General features: G+C 34.6%; 2 protein-coding genes across 2 annotated transcripts in view; one reads left to right on the top strand and one right to left on the bottom strand.

Moving 5' to 3' along the window:
* The window catches only part of LOC120354226, a 40728-nt gene extending 21555 nt beyond the window's left edge, over positions 1-19173 (bottom strand). Inside the window, exon 1 of the mRNA XM_039441068.1 lies at positions 19012-19173. Coding sequence (XP_039297002.1) covers positions 19012-19173 — 162 coding nt within the window. The remainder of the gene's footprint in view (positions 1-19011) is intronic.
* Positions 423-9610, top strand: LOC120355482. Its single transcript, XM_039443911.1, has 4 exons — positions 423-539; positions 2025-2177; positions 3137-3295; positions 9324-9610. Exons 1-4 carry the CDS (start codon positions 456-458, stop codon positions 9501-9503), a joined length of 576 nt encoding a protein of 191 aa, XP_039299845.1. The 5' UTR covers positions 423-455; the 3' UTR covers positions 9504-9610.
* Positions 19174-20375: the final 1202 nt, after the last annotated feature.

The following is a 20375-nucleotide window of genomic DNA, read 5'->3' as shown; positions in this document are numbered from 1 at the left end:
CGTGTGACCTGGCTGGCTCAGGTCTGGTGTCAGAGTTTTCAGGTCGCAACTGATAATAGAAGAGTAGAATATTGTGCAACTCAAATATGACCTGAAGCTAGAGTAAACTTTCTCAACGATACGATTCGGTCAATAATATGACATTTATTTTACCACTACAATGTATTAAAAATGTGACATCTTATATCACCTTGCATTAAGATTGTTGCAATCATTAGCTTGCAATAAATTCGTCACCAAATCATTAATTGCCATTTTTGATCAAGAATTATCATTAGTCATGCTACTGAACTTCCTGATTCAGTTGTATGGAGCATGTTAATAACATGTTTGATTCAAAATCTACACGTTTAGGATATCCGATGATGATTATGATGATTATTGTGGAGCTCTTTTTTCAGTTGAGTAAATTATTTTGTGAAGCTGGATCACTCCACTGCTTACGACTTGGGAAAATGATAAGTCTCTCAAAATTGTCATTGATAGTTTTGTTTTTCATTGCAAAAGTATATGCTGTAAAGATACTTGAGGATGTAGGGGTAAGTATTAGATAATGAGACAAGAGTTCATCCTAAAAATTCACTAGAACTGAGAAATATAGCTCAAACCAAATTAAACATGTGTTTCTGACGCAATATAGTTACTGGCCTATCAACTATATAGCCAGATTGATGATTTGTATCATTACGCTAAGATCCAAATACGGATGGATTGGAAAATGATGAACTTAATGACTTCAATGTATCAATACAATTCAATCACTGATCACTAATGAGTGTAATCTATGATTTATGTAACTTCCTGTAGTCCTAGAGTATGGGGAAGCGTTCAAGGAACAAACCAACTATCACTTTTTGTTCTTAGAAAAAACGACTACCAGTCAGATATTTTACAATAAATGAATTAATCACTCACTGTGACAACGAGATCTTTCGGCAGGTCCGCCATTTTCTTGGTTGTGACATCCAATGACAACCAAGAAGAAGGCGGACCTGACGAAAGATCTCGTTGTCACAGTGAGTGATTAATTCATTTATTGTAAGATATCTGACTGCTAGTCGTTTTTTCTAAGTACAAAAAGTGATTTAATAATAAGCAGTTAGTGATAGAAAACAACATTGAAGAAAACAACTATCGTAGTGTCTCCACTTTATTGGTGTCTAGATCATTTTCATTCGTCCTATAGTTATGATTATGATTATCCTATAATTAATGATTATGTCAATATCGAGCAGAAAACATGACATTTACGACTCGCTAGAAACTTTCTAACTTGGAATATAAGTGAGTGGAGAAAGCGAGAAAGTTTCTCAAAAATAATTGAAATTATTTTTTCAATAATTTTGTTTAAAGTAGTCGGAAGATCGGATTTTGGTCTCAAAGGAATTTAAAAGTGAGAAGAGCTCAAAAATCGTGTTTTTAATCAATTGATCAATCACTCAGGGGGCTTTGGAACTTATAGAGAACTTGAAAATTGGGTACCTACCTTGATTTTTCTTGAAAAGCATATGATAGTAGGTAAACTCACGGTATTTAGACTTCTTCTATATACCGTGGGTAAACTATGGTACCTATGGTAGTAAGTAAGGCAAGTAGAGTATCAAGGAAATTCTTTGCGTAAAAGAAAATTTATGGAGATCAAATTGTTTTTAATGGTCTTGATTATACAGTTCAGATATTTTTTATGGTAAGAAATTATGGTAATAATTAATTTTTAGGATTTTATTGATTGGTTATGAGAAGGTGTATACCTATTTTTATTTTCCACCTAAAGTCTTAAAAGGTATCTTAATTTTTTATCTTTTCCATCTGTGAAATACTAAAATTACCTTGGATTTTCATGAAGCTTTGGAGAGCACATAACATTTTTAATTACGACAGCTGACTTTTCTCAATATAAAAATGGTTTTTAAAAAATGTCATTCAAATAATAACTAGTATGCTTGCGCACTGTTGTCTCATGTTGCTGAAGTGTGGGTGCCGCCTCACTATTCCCCTTGATTTTTTTGTTTATTATTGTGCAGAACTACGATTTGGTTTTCCATCGCTTTGAAAAGTGCGAAAAACGAGGCAAGTACGATTTTTTATCGAATTTAAACATTGGAAAGTTGAACAGAACACACCTGATATACACTGGCACCGTAGACACCGGTGTCGATGTGGACGACAAGCTAAAAGTGAGTGGACAGCTACAAATAAGTATAAAATTATGATGATTGCATGATTAAAGGAATCACAGAAAACAATCATTCACTCCATGAATTACAGAGCGAATTTATTTAACAATAGGTTATAGAGAATTGGTTGAACTTCCATGTAAGCGGCGTTCACCTCTTCAATCAGAAACTCCAGCCCATCTCCATCAAGTGGTATCTGAGCTTCTTCAGACAGTCTTTCCAAGTTTTCTATGTATTTTCATAGTCAATGAGTTTTCTACTCACTATAGATAGACATTAATATTACTCTTATGATATTCTCTTATCACTTCTCAAATTCTTATATGTACATTGAAATCAGCAGTAGTCCATATTATCATACCTACTTTATCACGTTTTATACCATACCGACGAGCTTACTAACGCTGAAATCATTGAGTCTTCATCTATGAATTTGCTACGCTCGTTCAAAACTATTTGTAGGATACAAAAAGTATTATTCTTCTCTCGAAACAATGACTGAATACTTGAAGTTTCATTCCCAATTTATATTATTATCTTGAAATAAATCTAGTCCTCTCTCTTTTCATATTATACTTAAAATTCTAAGCATCCAAAGTCCCTTATACATATTACATACGTCGTCACGCAATTCAAGAATAAGATATCCCGCCAAATCCTAGGACAATCTGCTAACACGTTTAGCTAAAATTCGTTTACCACTTTACATAGATTTAGACTCACACATGAAATTGAGTCTGTTCAAGTTAGAACGTAGAGCTCACTAGGCCCGGTCTACATTCTACATTTCGTTGAATGTATTTTATTCATGACACCTCTTTTGTTGGATTTTTTGTATCTTGTATCGATCAGCTCAGTTATGAATTACAACTTGTCTATATTACAAGTGTTATCAAATGCCCACTATTTTTTATCAGTCATTAACATAAACAAGTTAATTTTTTTGTGAGTATTTTTAGATACATGTCATAACTGCTATGAAGGGATCGAATGGACGTTACAGCACACTCATTGATATAAAATTAAAGGCTTGTGACTTGGCCACAATATTTTTCAAGGACGTTGTTCTCTTGGCTGCTCATCACTGCAATGTATCATTCGTATGTCCCAGAGAAAGGGTAAGTTATACAGAATGTCTCGCAAATCGTGGCTGATATATTAAGAAAGTAAGTGAAAGACAATACAAAGTGTTCCCGAACTCCCTACCAATATTCTAGAGCATTGTTCCTGGGTACGAAACACATCTAAATATTATTTTTCAAACTGTCTGAAGGTCTTCAGTTACTCACACAGCCACCATTGTGTTTTTTAACTCACAATTTTCTTTACTAAATAATAGCTGAACAGTTAATGCTCTACAATCTCTTTACTAGCACATTCTTGTTTCATCAATCGTTGGAAAGTTATAAGACTTGAAAGAGCGAAAAAATGAAAAAAAAACAGGTTTTTCGAAAATGCATCACTTTAGAACATAAATATCTCAAAAAGTATCGAATTTATCGAAAATCTCTACCAGACAAAACTAGCAGGAAATTTATTAAGCTTAATTTTTATGCAGTTGATTATGTCAATATAACACATCGTTCCCAAGATATGAGCATGTAAGTAATAAGTGGAAAATGCAACTTTCAAACCACCCTCATCCCTTCAGCACATGATGTAGGGGTCGGGCCTTTCATATGCTCACCTCCAAACTAGTCTCAACAAAATTGCAAAGTCTAAAATTGTATTCCAAACACCCCCTCCAAATTTCATAGTCAACTGATCTATGGTTGCTGAACAGAAAATTTCACTCTCAGAAACTGCTGCAGCAGTCGTGGGGAAATGCGTAAAATAGTGACAATAAACATCAAATTGAAGATAATTTGATGCTTCATCAGCTCATAATAAGCACGGATTTTTTTCATCAGTCGTTCAAAAATTATAAGGCCGAAAAGGTGAAAAAATTGGAGGCAGAAGTGTTATTACAAGAAAAATCTCACCTTCAAAAGAGGATATCTCAGAAACTATGAGATATATGTAAAAAAATGTAAAAGACATGATTTGTTGGTAATGTTGTAAGCTTCAATGTTGTACAGAACACAAATGTTCATAAGATGCATGGTTTCCGAGATATATGCGAAAAATGAAAAAAGGTACTTTCAAACCACCCCCACCCTTTTAGCAGAGGGGTTAGGGTGAGGACTTTTGATATGTTAATGTTCTTACTATCCTTAAAAGAGCTGTGGAGTTGAAAATTGTGTTCCAAACTTTCCCCTGTAAAATCTTTCGTAGACTGGACTAACTAGACAAAGAAACATAAAAATTATGACTTTTTATCATCTTTATAGAACAAAATAGCAGCCTTCTAAAATGTTATATATTGGAAAATCGTTGATTTTTACAATAAAAAACTGACAAGAATAAATTTTTCCAGTAAATTCAATTACAAATCGATGGACACCTCGTTTTCCAAGATTAAGTGAAACAATATTAAGTGAGATATGGAAGTTTCAGTGAAGCGTGACCGCTGGAGGATGGTTTAGTGCACGCCAAGCAGTCCAGCTAAAGTCTGTTCCAATACCGTAATGCAATCTCTATCTGTTTTGCATATTATTTGTGTTTGATTCTAGATTATTCGAAACAATTATTTGAGGAAGCCATTACTCAAGCGCGAATTTTGGAGTCTGCCCAAAATTTTGCCGAATCGTATGAAGACAAAAATTATGTCAGCATTAATTCTGTTTCAAAGGATGGAGTCAACCTCATAAGAAATACAGATTGTTCTAAGAATAGAGAAAATTATATACGCCTAACCTCAAATTCATCTATCATCAAAGACGTTGAGTCTAATCAATCGTGTTATGCTATCAAGCAAACTTGTTATTTTTGTGGCAAAAGCGCTCACTCACATCACAAATGTCCGGCTAAAGACGTGTTCTGTAGAAATAGTTGTAAAAAGAAAGGACACTTCGCTACCAATAGAAGCGACCAATCAACATTACTTGGAAATTCAGTTCATATACAGAAATCCTTGTCAAAAGTCATGATTCCAATAACAATAATTATTGATTCTCAAGCAAATACTCTACTCACAGAAGCTCTACTCGATACTGGAGCTACAGGAAACTTTATTGGAAAAAAATATGCAGAAAAACTGAATTTGAAAATAAGACATTGTACTGGAAATGTTACTCTAGGATCAAAACGTTTTGCTCCAAAAATTCAAGGCATGATAACTACAAATATAACTTTGCAAGGGGAACAATATACAAACGTGAGCTTCATGCTTATAGAAGATCTATATGCAATGCAAAAATAGTTCTTGGACATGAATTTATGAATAATTTTACGAGTATAAACGTACACTCCGGAGGTGAAACCCCCCTTTGACCTTATGTGGATCAGCCCAAGCTAATATTCCAACTTGCTCTCTTTTCAAAAATTTGAAACATGACTGTCAACCAATTACCACCAAATCTCGCAAATTACCAAAAGATGATGAAGATTTTATTGCTAAAGAGATCCAACAATTACTAGAAATTGGTATCATAGAAGAGAGTCACACACCTTGGCGTGCCCAAGCAATTGTTGTGAAACCTGACAAGAAAAAACTTTCCAGAACTATAAACAAATTCACTGATTTGGACGCATATCCCATCCCAAATATGGAAGAGTTTATTCGCAAAGTAGCTCAGTATTCGTGGTATATTACTTTAGACCTGAAATCTGCATATCACCAAGTAGTACCAATCTTATTTGAAAAAAGAAAATATACAGGATTAGAAACATGTGGAAATCTTTATCAGTTCTGCTGTATTCCTTTTGGCGTCACTAACGGCGTTTCAGCATTCCAAAGTAATCGATAATCTCACACAAGATGAGAAACTAAATTATACATTTAGTTAAATAGATGTATAATTTATTTAAAATTAAATAAATTTAATTTTAAATTTGAAAAATTTAAAATCAAATTTAATTAAATTTAATAGAAATTAAATTAAATTTAAATTTGGACGATGTCATAATTTGTGGAAATTTAAAAGAAGAGCATGATAGAAATCTTGAACGTTTCCTTGCAATAACATCAAAGAACTCACTGGAAACAAATCATTACGTCCAGATCCCGAAAGTCTTGAGCCTTTAAAATATGCCCCCACCTTCTAATCTCAAAACCTTGAAAAGGACCATAGGCCTTTTTGCGCATTACTCCCGAAGGATGATTTTTTTCAAATAAAATTCATGCCTTAGCACATTGTACGCTCTTCCCCCTTCAAGGAGAGGCACATGCTGCTTCTGAAGATCTCAAAAAAGAAATTGCTGCAGCAGTAATACATGCATCTGATGAAGGAGGTATTCTCACCATAGAATCTGATGCCTCAGATTTCTGTATAGCTGCAACACTATCTTACAATGAACGCCCCGTTGCATATGTTTTCACGAACACTAAATGAAAGTGGAAAACGACACTCATCAGTGGAGAAAGAGGCGTATGCTATTGTAGAATCTATTAGAAATTGGCGTCATTACTTTATCTGGCCGTTTCTTACTTGTCTAATTACTGATCAGAAATCCGTATCTTTTATGTTCAATAGGTAGTTTAGCAAAAAGCAAAGTGAAAAATGACAAAATCATGAGATGGCGCCTTGAGCTCTCACAGTATACTTACGATATCACTTACCGACCCGGCAAGGAGAACATACCTGCTGACACTCTTTCGCGAGCATGTGCGCTAATGGGATGTATCACATCAAAACAAGATCTCCAAAGTATCATGAAGACCTTTGCCACCCTGGCGTAACAAGATTTCATCATTGGATTAAAACTCATGTCATACATGACATCAAAAACCAATTTTATTGAAATATTATTTTGTGAGTTGGAAATCTAGTCGCGGATTTAATTATTTAATGTTATTGATAAAGCGAGAAGATCTTCAATGTGCAAAGAGGAAACGTGTGTTTTATCACGTTTCGTGAAGGCAATATTATGATTTTTAGCTCCATGCTATATAAACAAGGGTGAGTCGACTTTTGGTCTGTGAATCAAGGCTGCATGTTTTTTTCACATAAATAGATTTTGAATTTCTCTTTCGAGGCCCGTATTCTTTAAACCGTTTGTGAAGTATAGTTGTTGAGTTAAGGCATTATTGCTTACCTGAAGGATTCTGTCTTGAGAATTCAATTTATTATAGGCTGTCACAGTTCGGGCAGTTTAAACCTGCATAATTGTGCTTTCAAGATTTGAGTCTTGTAGGGAAAGCTGATGCTTTGATTCAATCAACTGGCAGAAGTTTTTTTTATACATATTTATTTATTTGAAAGTCGGGAGTGGTTTTAACCGGACCTTTAAGGATCAGGCCAAGGGACAATTTCAAGGTAAAGTTAAGATAATAGTTCATTGTACATTCTTTTTCCAGACCTATAATTTTAAATAATAATTTGTTTTATTCAAAAACCTGAACGATCACTATAGTCATTTCTTTTTTTTCCCACTATTACACTCACAACCTTCCATACTCGGTAGATGATATCAGAAAAATCTGCACGGAATGCAAGATCTGTTCGGAGCTGAAGCCGAGATTCCACTCTTTCAAAGGAAACTTGGTGAAAGCAACTCGGCCTTTCGGAAGGATAAACATAGACTTCAAAAGACCTCCATCATCAACTAGGAATAAGTATCTTCTCACCATTGTAGACGAATATTCTAGATTCGCTTTTGTTTACTCCTGCCAAGACATGTCATCAGGAACAGTGATGCGAAATCTCAATGACTTATTCAACATATTTCGCTATCCATCATACATACACACCGCACACCGATAGAGACACCATTTTTCTATCAAAATAAATTAAAAATCATTTAATGTCCAAGGGTATCAGTTGCACGTCTCCCTACAACCCTGAAGGTAATGGACAAGTAGAACGCTACAACGGGATAGTATGGAAGACAATCCGTTTAGCTCTCCGGTCCAGAAACATGGACACATGTCATTGGAAGAAGGTTATCACTGATTCACCTGGAAGCATTCGCTCGCTTCTGTGTACTTCTATCAACTGCGCACCGAATGTTCATCCATCCCCGTAATCCCACGGTATTGACACCTTTGCCTTCCTGGCTGATCAACGCCAAGAAAGCCTGGATGAAGACTTTTGTAAGACGGATTTCATGATCCGGAAGTTGAGGAAGTGGAGATACTCCATTTGAACACTCATGTCGCTCGAGTTCCGTTCCTGATGGGCACTCACGACTTCCTGATGGACGCTCACGACTTCCTGATGGACGAGAGGTCTCTGTCAACCTCTGTAGATTGGCACCTTCTGGTAGGGAAGAATGAGATGATAAACCAGCTGTTCATATGCTTTGCTATGATTTGATTCATCATTAATTAAATAGCTATTTCAGTTTTTTTATAAAACCGAAGTTCACATCAGAAATGAGTACTTTATCACAAACATACTAGTTTTCACAACGACATACAGTCGTTATTCAAGTGAATGACCAATTTTGTTGACTTTGAATTTAAACAATAGTCATCATTTTTTTAGCTCTGTCTATTTTTCATGAATGTTTGTGCTAAGTTTCACTTCCGTATGTTCAGCCATGTTCCGTACGTTCAATGGTGAGTGGAAATAGAAAAATTTGGCTATGTGAGTAACTAAGGACTTTCGGACAGTTTGAAAATCAGAAATGTGTGATGTGTTTCTTACCCAGAAAAAATGCCCTAGAATATTGGTAGGGAGTTCAGAAACACTTTGTTTACAGTAAATGCATGTATAATTATAAATGATACTCCAGCTTGTGATGCTGAGTAAAATCAATGGGATGAAAACATCTTGGTTGAAAAATATCCGCTAAAAAAATCAAAATTCTTCAGAACAGCCGTCTCCAAAGATCAGATCATCCTGATCTGCGAAAAGGATGTTAGAAGAAGGAGAAACCTAATTCATGAACTTTGGATGGATTTTGATTTTCAGGGTATCTGAAATAGGTAAACTTTGTATCTAGGTGCATAAGTAAAATGCCAAAGTTCCATTAGCGAATCCACAATCTGTCCACATTCTGAAACGTCAAGTTTGATTGAAGTATCCACAATACAAACTAAAATGTTGAATTTCATATTCTAACAGTAAGCATGAACAAATAATTTTGTTTATTTGTTTGCAGGTTCAATGTCATTTTAAAGATTTTATTGTGATTTTGAAACTGAACAATATGCCAGGTATACCGTATGGTGACTATAGGGTGCAATTCACAATACTCAGATCATTACCTTATGCTATTGAGGAGAGAATATCCTGTATTAGAATGTATGGAGCGGTAAAGGAACAAAGTTCTCTACTCTAGACAAACAAAAAAAGATTTTAACATAATGAATTATAATATATATCATTTCTAATGAGAATCATTTGATGAAAATGGCAATAAATTCATTCTTGTTTGCTGGGTGAAAACTGTTCTCTGACTATCCTATATCCCATAAACCTATCCCGTCGTATCCTTTATAGCAAACATATAATTATATATTTGATGGAATTAATATTTTGTTTGAATATGAGAAAAATTAATTAATTCTATTACCTAAATTAATAATAAATAATAAATAAATTGATAATTGATATATTAATAAAATGAATATGAAGAGATTCATTATCTCAATATATCCAGAGATTTTATATCTACTCATTATAACGGGCTGAATTCATCATAGCCCAGTCAATAAAGGTTTTTTCGATCCGAAAATTAAATAAAAGCTGAATCTTTTACCATCGATAGAACCATCCCAGAGGGTCATTCTCCCAAAAGTCCCAAGAAATCCCCTTGGAGCTTTCCCCCCTAGCCCCCCTCAAAGTTGAAAAGTTGCAGGTAATCACGGAAAATCAATTATCTCTGTACGCATTGATCGGAAACAGTTCTATTATATGCCATTCGATTCGTTACATTATGGACTACAATACTAGTTATATTCATTTTTTCAATAAAATCAACAGTTTTCTTGATAAAATAATATATATGTAAAAATTTAGGGGGTTTGCGATTTGATTTTTTTGTTTTCTTCGATTAACTTCAAAGCAAGTAGTTTTAAAGAAAAATGAGCCGAATAATTAATGTAGCCACTCTCATTGCAAATCCATTGATGTATATTGTTATGTATTTGCAATTCGATTTGATGCTGTTGAAGGGGAAACAGCCGACGCGGCTGACTCCCTTCACCATAGTAAACAGAATAATACTGCTGTCTACATTGCATCTCATTTACACTATGGCCTCGAAACAATTAATTTTGTCTATTGTTTTGACATGCGCTGTATATAGATTTTCACTTTTCAATACTCTAAAAAAATATTACAATTTTCTTGATTTAACCATCCTCATGATAAAAATCAGGATTTCGTTGTTTGCTCACAGAATTTATTATATTAATTTGAAGTGTGCCTTCTCCATACGAGTCAGAGGTAACACAATTTGATAACTCTAGTTTCAGATATTGATGTTTTTCAACGAAGTTTCATGATATATTATGTGTCCGACTCCTTCATCTTATCCTTATTTTGTGAAAAATGAAGATTCAAAATTTCTTTTCATAGCTTTTTTTGTGTTTTATCTTGTTTCATCACTCTTTATGATTTAAACACTTGATAATGGAATGAATATCATCGGATCACGTGAACAAAAACAAATAAAAGGGTGGGCCTACCTGACATACTATATGATAACACTGTACTCCTGATAAGTTGAAAATTTTCAAGCTGAAAGTAGATTAATTTGTTGCACATTTGGTTGAAATATTAACAAATGTTACCAAATATTACCAATATTATCACATATAGTGAGAACGAATTACTCTGAAGCTTTCTATTCTCACTGAACATGAAGTGGCAATACCAAGCCAGAATCGCAGTTCCGTTCAAATCATTGTTATCAGAGCTTTCAAATTGATGCTATGTAACTATGGATTTTATCCCATCTCACAATTTCCCTATTTATCCTTATCCTGATTCAGAATAAAGTAGTTGATCTCTATAATCACAAAGTCAATGTACAGTACCTATAATAAATAGTAAAAATAACAAATTTCTAGTAATAATGCAACTTTTTCTAGGTACGAATTTCAAGGCTCATAAAATGACTTTTTCTCAATCACAGGCAGAAATTCCAATGATCATCATAATAGTAATTTAATGAAAATTGTTTGTATTGTACATTGTTCGTCGTAAGATAAGCTACATCTTTAAGGTAATCAACGTATTTAGGTTTATCATGTTTATGAATGAAAGCGAGACTGTGATAGAAGATTAAAAAAACTGAAATATAAACATTATATACAATGCATATTTCTGATCAACTATAATTACAAATGATAGTATCAAGCCGAAATGAATTGAGCAACTGAATTAATTTCAAAGTTACTATCCACTGTTCAAATCGCACTGTGATTTCCTTTTACTTCCAAATGGATTGAATTGCCTCACTCTTCAACGTAACAATTATTATAAAAAAACCAGTGGAATGTGAACGTCATCCAAATAGCATTTGAATTTCAATTTTCAGATCATGAAATTCATAAAAAACTAATTCTTGAGAGAATAATGATGAATTGCAAACAGTGCAAGTAACATTGATACAAAGCGATACAATGAAAATCAACATCGATTAATTTAATACTGGACTTATCAAATTTATATTACCGTTAATTTATATCATTTATGAAGCTTATAAAATGTAAACCAACATTTTAAATTTTCTCTACTGGATCAAAACATCGATAGAAAATAAAGAAGAGCCCATTCATTATAAGCACAATATACTTGTGTACTAGAATTCACTTGAACTAACTCATCACTTCAACCCTTCAATGATCACAATGAACTAGAATGGTATAAAAACAATGAAATTGATAATCAGGTACAATTTTCAAATAGCTTCACCCAACTGAATCTGTGAATGCTAAGTCATAAGAAATCATGTTCAATAGATTTAATTTGAATGCTTCAAATAGAACATGATCTATTCTTTTGGTGCCCTAATCAAAATCAATTTCAATCAACATTAATCGACATAAAGAAAAGCTTCTGCCAACCTTGTGTAATGAATGACAAGATGCGAGTGGAGGTGAAAAATCGATATGTTAACAAAAATAATAGAAGATGATGAATCATCTTTCAATTAATCTTATACGGTAGGCCTCTTTCACACGATAGGAGACTTGCTTGGTCGAAGTACATTGAGTCAAATCGTGTCTTTCACATGGTGACTCCTATCCAGGAACCTCGTTTTGTCACGTCTTTTCCCCTCGAGGCAAGCAGAGGCAAGATCTAACAACTATGCCGACGTTTGCTCAAAGTATATGACTCATCACTTTTTCTCAAAGTCTAACTTCCTTAAAAATATAGATAGAAGATTTCTGATTTCGGATTTGGATTCAGCGACCCCAAATTCTTTGAAGCGTAAGTCCCGTTTTCGAAAATATCCGAAAACAAGGAAGTTATGGCTGTTTTTAATAAAGCTTTCTATTATCATATAATTATACGGTAAAAACGAACAGGTACTGTACTATACAGTACGTAAGTACTTTAGCTATTATAATACAACTTACACTGTATTCGTGTAGGAAATTTGGTAGGTTATTTATCTTGATTTCTGAAAATACCCCAAAATAAGGGAGTAAGATAACTTTGAAAAACCAAAATTTTCCTGCCGATTGAAGAAACATTAAAAATTAGTCTAAGACATATTATGTCTTAGAATAAAAACGTGTAACAAATATCAGATCACTATTCAAGCTATCAAGCTTTTCATAAATTTATTTGTCTCCTCATGGCAGAAGGTTTGCGCCCAACGTTTTCACTTAAACATTTCTATGATTAAATTGTGATAGAGAACATTATCGTATTGATCTTCTAAATCCAGTTACATGTACATCGATTTTCGTAAAATTGTTTTTTTTTTTACCGTTCCTATGAATTCTAAGAATTCTATGAATTGTTTATACAGGTTCATCACAGGCCAGGCTGGTCTGAGCTATTCATGACTTTTTTTCAGTATGCATTATCAACTCAGCAGTTCTAATACACAGACATCACTACTTGGAATGCCATGACATTTTCTATTCTTTCAATTCCTATTATTACCATAGATCGATTCAGATCAGCACAATGTTTATACTGTATGTTCATAATAGATTTTTCTGATTGTAAAAGAAATAGTCAATAATTGCTGGGAATTTGAAGTGATATTCAACGATTTGAACCTGATAAATTGGATTCTTGAATGACAATTGAAATTCAGTGAATTTTACTGTACAACATTCCTTTTCCTCCTATTTTATTGGGTGATGAGTGGAGATGATTTATGATTTCATATTTGGATTCATCTTTTCATAGTTCAATATTTTTTTGGAAAACTAGAACTTTTAAAAATTAAAAATGTTTATGTATAAACTTCTCAGGTGTTCAAAAACTTCTTTCTCTTCAGGAGTATTATTATCTTAGTACGTACTATATAATCATATGATAATGGAAAGCTATATTAAAAACAGCTATAACTCCCTTGTTTTCGGGTATTTTTGAAAATGGGACTTACGCTTCAAAGAATTTGGGGTCGCTGAATCCAAATCCGAAATCAGAAATCTTCTATCTATATTTTTAAGGAAGTTAGACTTTGAGAAAAAGTGATGAGTCATATACTTTGAGCAAACGTCGGCGGAGTTGTTAGATCTGTCGGCTTATTCGTAAGATCCCCATGTGAAAGTACAGGAGAGCTGCAAAATATGAAATATGATCTTCCGTAATATGATATTCCAGGAGCGAGGTCTCTGCCGTGTGAAAGGCCATTGTTTCGAGCGCCATAGTGTGAATAAGATGCAACTTAGAAAGCAGTTGGCCTTCTACTGTATTTTACTGTTTACTATGGTGAAGAGAGTCAGCCACGCCGTACCGCGTCGACTGTTTCCCCTTCCACAGCGTCAAATCGAATCGCAAATAAAAATAACAATATACATCAATGGATTCGCAATGACAGTGGCTACATTAATTATTTGGCTTATTTTCCTTTAAAACTACTTGTTTTGAAGTTAATCGAAGAAAGCAAAAAAATCAAATCGCAAACCCCCAAAATTTTTACATATATATTATTTTATCAAGAAAACTGTTAAATTTATTGGAAAAATGAATATAACCAATATTGTAGTCCATAATGTAACGAATCGAATGGCGTATAATAGAATTGTTTCTGATCAATGGTTACAGAGATAATTGATTTCCCGTTTTTACCTGCATTTCTCATGTTTTTTGGGGTTGGGGCGGAAAGCTCCAAGGGGATTTCTTGGGACTTTTGGGAGAATGACCCTCTGGGAGGGTTCTATCGATGGTGGGAAATTCAGCTTTTATTTAATTTTCGGATCGAAACTGATTTTTTGGACCTTCATTGACTGGGCTATCATAGCCTACTTGAATTTTTACAAATTAAACTTTGCCAAATTCATGACAGCCAATGAGTAGCCTGCATGATTTGATCAATTTGAACGTGGTTTGTATCAAAAAAGAGGTTAGTGTTGTACAGTTTTGTTTTTGGAAGAATTAATAAGATAGCTGTCGAAATGGAGTTTTGGAGAAGGTGCTGTGCTTTGACCAGAATGGATAAAGTGAGGAATGAGGTGATCAGGGACAGAATGAAGGTGGAGTCTGATAATAATGAAATTCATAAAAGACAAGAGGTTGATGTGGTATGGTCATGCCAGAAGAGCTAGTGCCAGTAAGTGGATTGGAATAGTGACAGATTGGAGTCCGTTGGGGCGGAGGAGGAGAGGAAGACCAAGAAGGTCTTGGAGGGATGAAGTGGATGAGGCTATGGTGATGAGGAATTTGAGATATGGTGAGTGGGAAGACAGACAAGGATGGAGGACTCGGCTAAAAGAAGGAAGACAGTAAAGTACTGTAAAATCCCAATTTATATATAAGATAAAAAAAATAAGTACAGAATAATGGTGATGACACGGACCTTATTGACGTTTTGTCAAAACTGCTTGGACTTAAGTGAGTATTGTATATTTCATGTATGTCCTCATAAAATTGGAATTCAGCTTTCATGAACGATTGGGTACGGAAGGTACCCAATACGGTTTCTAGTTGCAAAAAAAGTAACTGTTGTGACTTATCACAGTCATACTGCAGTTGAAGCTACAGAAATATACTATCAGAGAATTGAAGAAGCGGCGGAAAATTTTATCAAAGCAAGCAGCAATATGCGATGGGTTTATAAGATTCCAAGTACAGTCGCTGAATTTGGATAATCCTTAAAATAAAGCTTCTTTCAGTACTTTTTCATATTATGATTTCATTTTTGATACAGTTGTCAATTGAATCTACATGAATAACAATAAAAATGAATGTGTGTGTTCACGTTTGCAATGGATTCATAAACTGCATCACTGATTAGGATTAATGCTCTCTGAATACTGTAGATGTAGAGATTTTCAACCAGTGACTTTGTGGATATTTCTAATCAATTGGTGATTGCTTGGAGCTTTGAGTTTTATTCCAAGCAGAAAAATGTTGATTCTATCCTTATTCTTACCGTCCAATTTTATTCTAGATTTTTTCGATGGAGTGGAAATCATACTTTTGATCTGAAAGTGTGGATAATTTATTGAGATGCACCAACAAAAGACAAAAAGACACGGAGCGTGTGCAGATAATGCAAGCGTGTGTAGATAATGATATTGAAAAAATAAAGAGCTAACAATACAATACAAACGAGACAAAACCATAGGAAGTACTGTGATATCAGCAATCAGCCTATTATTCGAGTATCGATTTAAACTTCGTAATGTCATCTCAGGTCCGCCCAACTCAAAAGGGGCAAATTGCTCTCTCAGACAGAGTAACGCGTCCAAAGTGTTGCTGTTATTATGATCATAATAATTGGTCTCAGTCAAAGATGCAAGTCGGAGTCAGTGTTCCATTGTAATAGGCTAACACATTACATGTGGGATTGGCGAACCGTTCTTTGACCTGGTCACATGAGGCATACGCATACCAACAATCAACTGCAATAACATGCTATTGAGATCAACAAAAAAGTGTGATAAAATCCTTCGAACTCCATCGTGACGATGAGAATAATATCTGCTTGGTCGATGAGCTTTTGAGATTGATTGAGCTCTTCAGAAACGAGATCGAAACGTTCTAGGCTTTTCCTATTAGAAAAACACAATGTTAAAGTTTCAAGTATCAGTTAAAATTAATTTCTCCTCTCTTGCGATCTCTCTCTCTCTCTCTCTCTCTCTCTCTCTCAGTTACGCTCTCAATTTCTAACTGAAAGAATTCTCAATTTCATGCAGATGAAAAAAATTATGTGTAGGCTACAATATATATTTATTTTGCTCACTCTTTATTAATCTACTAGAGACATGAAGATGATGATAAAATTCAAATTTGAGTGATGATGGTCACCAAACGAAATGCATACAAAGAGCTAAGGGGTTGGATTATCCGTGATATTACTACAAATCACTCCCTTCTCACAGATTATTACTGATACCGCATCTGGAATCGAGTGCATGTAGTCGTATTGTATTTGCTTGAGAAATACAGTCAATTGGAACAAAGAAACAATACTGTCTCAAACAATGACAAGGCAGAGACAATTGCATTCGATTCGATCTTATTTGATTGAGTAAGTAGATCTGCGTTTATTGGCTTAAACCGTGACTAGACAATCCTATTGATACTATTGATAGGTTAATTCTGGAGGCGTTTATAAAATACTAGCTGTCAGGCTCGCTTCGCTTGCCATATCCGTCTAGCCAGGGGGCTCCGCCCCCTGGACCCCCAATGGATCGTCCAAGAATGAGATCAGCAGGCTCGCTTCGCTCGCCTTAATTTTTCTTTTGGGCATTTTTATCATATGTTAGGACAATCCAGTCGGGGGTCCAGTAATATAATATTCCTAGATTGAAGTAGCAGTATAATTTAGTTGCCAGTTAACAACTGTTTCGAAGAGGTACTCTATCTAGATTATAGTTCTATAGTAACATATGATATGGAAATTTCAATTATAATTAAGAGATTGGGAGAAGAAGAATATACATGCTAAAAGACGAGCTTTAAACCCTTAAAAACAACCCTTAGAGTTAAAATATTGCCAAAAGATTTCTTAGTGCGCCTCTAAAGGGCCAACTGAACAAACCTACCAAATTTGAACGTTTTTGGTCCGGTAGATTTTTAGTTCTGCGAGTGAGTGAGTGAGTGAGTGAGTCAGTCAGTCAGTCAGTGAGTGCCATTTCACTTTTATATATATATAGATACATAGGAAAAGCTCACTGAATGAAACTTATATTATTGTGAATATTTTGTTCTTGAAGTGAATCTAATTACTCTTACGAACTTTAGACCCATGTTTATTTGCTTGTAACTTATATGGGCCTTTACTGATACGAGTGTGAAAATCTTATATCCCTACAAAAAATCACCAAATATTATCAGAAACAGATATCTACTGTTTTATTATACTAGATCACTGTGAATATCAGAAGCATGTTATTGGTTCACTGTGCTTCCATAATCTATTCCACGCAAAGAACGAGCGACCCCTCTCACATGTTTCCCTGAATTTTAGGAATTCACTTCAAATAAACATTTTCTAATTAATCATCTATATGGTTCGTTTGAATTTTGAGTACAATATCAAGGATATCCTCCCCTTCAACACTTGACCGTAAAAAAATATCGAAGTCGGTAGGACTCAAATCTACGCTCCCAGAGGGAATCTGATTTCTAGTCAGAATCCTTAACCACTCGGCCACGACTGCATAAGATATAGATAAATGTATTCTATTTTGTGATGTAGTCGAAGTTGTGGCAATAAGAGCCCCCTCTTTCACTCAACCCACAAAGAGAGAGAAAGACTGAGAATAATCTGAGACATTCCAAGTTTCCAAAACTGAACTCTGATATTTGACTTTTTGTGATGGTGGTGTTAGACTGGAAGTTTTTCTGAAATTGGGGTCAGAGATCACCATATGTGCCTTTTCCAGAGAATCTCTCTTTTTCATCGCATGCTACTGTCCGGTCAGCTAGGGATTCCTCGGGATCAGCTAGTTACAGTTTGCTTAAACTCTAGAGTTGAACAACTCTATTTCTAAAGTCAATATTTAATATTCTTAAATATGAGGGGGAAAAAGAAAAATTCGTTCCATGAGAAAAATACCCTTATGATTGAGGTTTAATAAGTAGACAAATTAAAAGTATATATTTATAGTCAATATTTAATAGGTATTCTTAAATATGAGGGGGAAAAAGAAAAAATCGTTCCATGAGAAAAATACCCTTTCCATTGAGATTTACTTTGATCTCTCCAAACTATGCATATTCAATCATAGAATTTCCCAAAATCAACGTCAGCCTTCTTTTGGGCCTAGTTATTTCCAACTCATATCGATGAACACAATAATTATGATAATTTGCATCCACTTATACTTTCCCCCAACTCCAACACCCAATTCACTTTTTATTTTCATCAGAGTTTTCCAGGATAGAATGTTGGATTTCACTACTCGTCCTTCAAAAGAAAAATAGCGACTATGACTTCTTGCAAAGATTTTTCATCTCATATCATTACAATAAATTCATACAAAAAGAGGAAGCAGTATATTGGTATGGAACACTATGATAATAGTTTTGAGTGCCACTTCAATTCTACCCTCAATCAACTATCAAGTAGTTGTCTGTCCTCTGAGACGCACACTATAAATTTTATCTCACTTTCACCTACAATCACAATTTGCACACACTAGCTTACCTGCCTTACAACTGAACAACACCAACCACCATCATTCAAAAACACTAGAACTCACTTTGAAAGCATCCTGGCCATCTCGTGTCATTACAAGCGACGAATTGTGTGTGTTGTTGAAGTTGTTGTTGTGGTTGTTGACGACGATTGCCCCTGAAGAGGCGGCAACTGCAACCAGCAGCACAAGTAGTGAGAAATGACAACAGCAGCTACCGCGCTTCATGACTGTTGATGACTGATTGATTGACACGAGCCGAAACTGACTGACAAGAAGGCAGGCAAAGGCCTTGTCCCGATCTGGATCAAGGATCCGACAAGCAGCGAATCTTCTATTTTGTTGGCTGTTTTCGCCTCATCGAGCACACAAAAACCACTCTTTCTTCGTCAAACAACAGGAAATGATATTTTGACAGCGAAATCATCACCTGGTTTCACTAACTTATCGAGCGTGATCCTCTCCCCAAATTTCCCAGCAATCTTTTCCCGAATCTCGGTATGATTTTCATAAACATTATCCTCGTGAAAGGTGACAGTAACGAGGCTGCTGGACCGCAATCATTTTCGTTCCACTGCCTCACACACCTCACGGAAAACTGTTTACTGAGTTTTCATTCAACGATGACTATGTGTGCCACTCTGGGCGAACCTTTTGAATCGGATCGGTAAACTTTCGGTATTTGGGTCCAACTATCAATTTGGGAGAAATTATCGAAAGGACCTACCGCATCGATCATGATATATTCTATAAATCATTCATTTTTCAATGTTATTGCTATCTAAATAGAGAAATCGCTACCTGAATAGAGTTATATAGGTCTAGGAATATATTTTGAAGAATTATCCTGTTATATTGATCACTGTATACCACTGTCTACAGTTGTTCACAAACAAATGAGACAAAATATATTTTCATTCAACTGATCACATTAGTAATTTAAATTAATGTGATCAGTTGAAGAAGTATTTTGGTATAAATACTAATTTATGATCATAAAATACTTTTTCGCAAGCGTGATAATTATGAGGGATTCTCAGGAAAGAGCTCAAGCCAAGTAGCCTATGTATGATTGGTTAGTTTTACAGCAACTAATAATAGGTACCAATCACAATCACAATGCTCCTTTGTGGCAAACCAATCAGTTAATCCTAATTTGCTCATGTTCATTGTAGAAAAGCGATCAACTATACCTATGGGAATATCGCTTTTCATGGAATCACTATCACACACTTGATATTTATGTATTTATTCAACAATGATAAAAACACATATTTTTATGAAATGATTGGGGAATGAAAAAACAGGATTTTGGCCCTCACTATTCCATTCCCAAATTTTGATTGACAACTATTCCAAAAAGTTTATGTTTCTTGCCTTTCTTCAACACTTCCAAAACAAATATTTTTGATCCTAAAATATAACAAGAA

Source organism: Nilaparvata lugens, chromosome 1, assembly GCF_014356525.2.
Source record: "Nilaparvata lugens isolate BPH chromosome 1, ASM1435652v1, whole genome shotgun sequence".
Taxonomy (NCBI): domain Eukaryota; kingdom Metazoa; phylum Arthropoda; class Insecta; order Hemiptera; family Delphacidae; genus Nilaparvata; species Nilaparvata lugens.
Note: the sequence above shows the minus strand (reverse complement) of the source record. Positions and strands in the feature narration are given on the sequence as shown.

What these genes read in the sequence shown, in the direction of transcription:
- LOC120355482 (XM_039443911.1), top strand. Translation starts at nt 456, where the DNA reads ATGATAAGTCTCTCAAAATTGTCATTGATAGTTTTGTTTTTCATTGCA. An exon ending in AGATACTTGAGGATGTAGGG is followed by an intron (nt 540 to 2,024) that starts GTAAGTATTAGA and finishes ATTATTGTGCAG; the next exon opens with AACTACGATTTGGTTTTCCA. An exon ending in ATGTGGACGACAAGCTAAAA is followed by an intron (nt 2,178 to 3,136) that starts GTGAGTGGACAG and finishes GAGTATTTTTAG; the next exon opens with ATACATGTCATAACTGCTAT.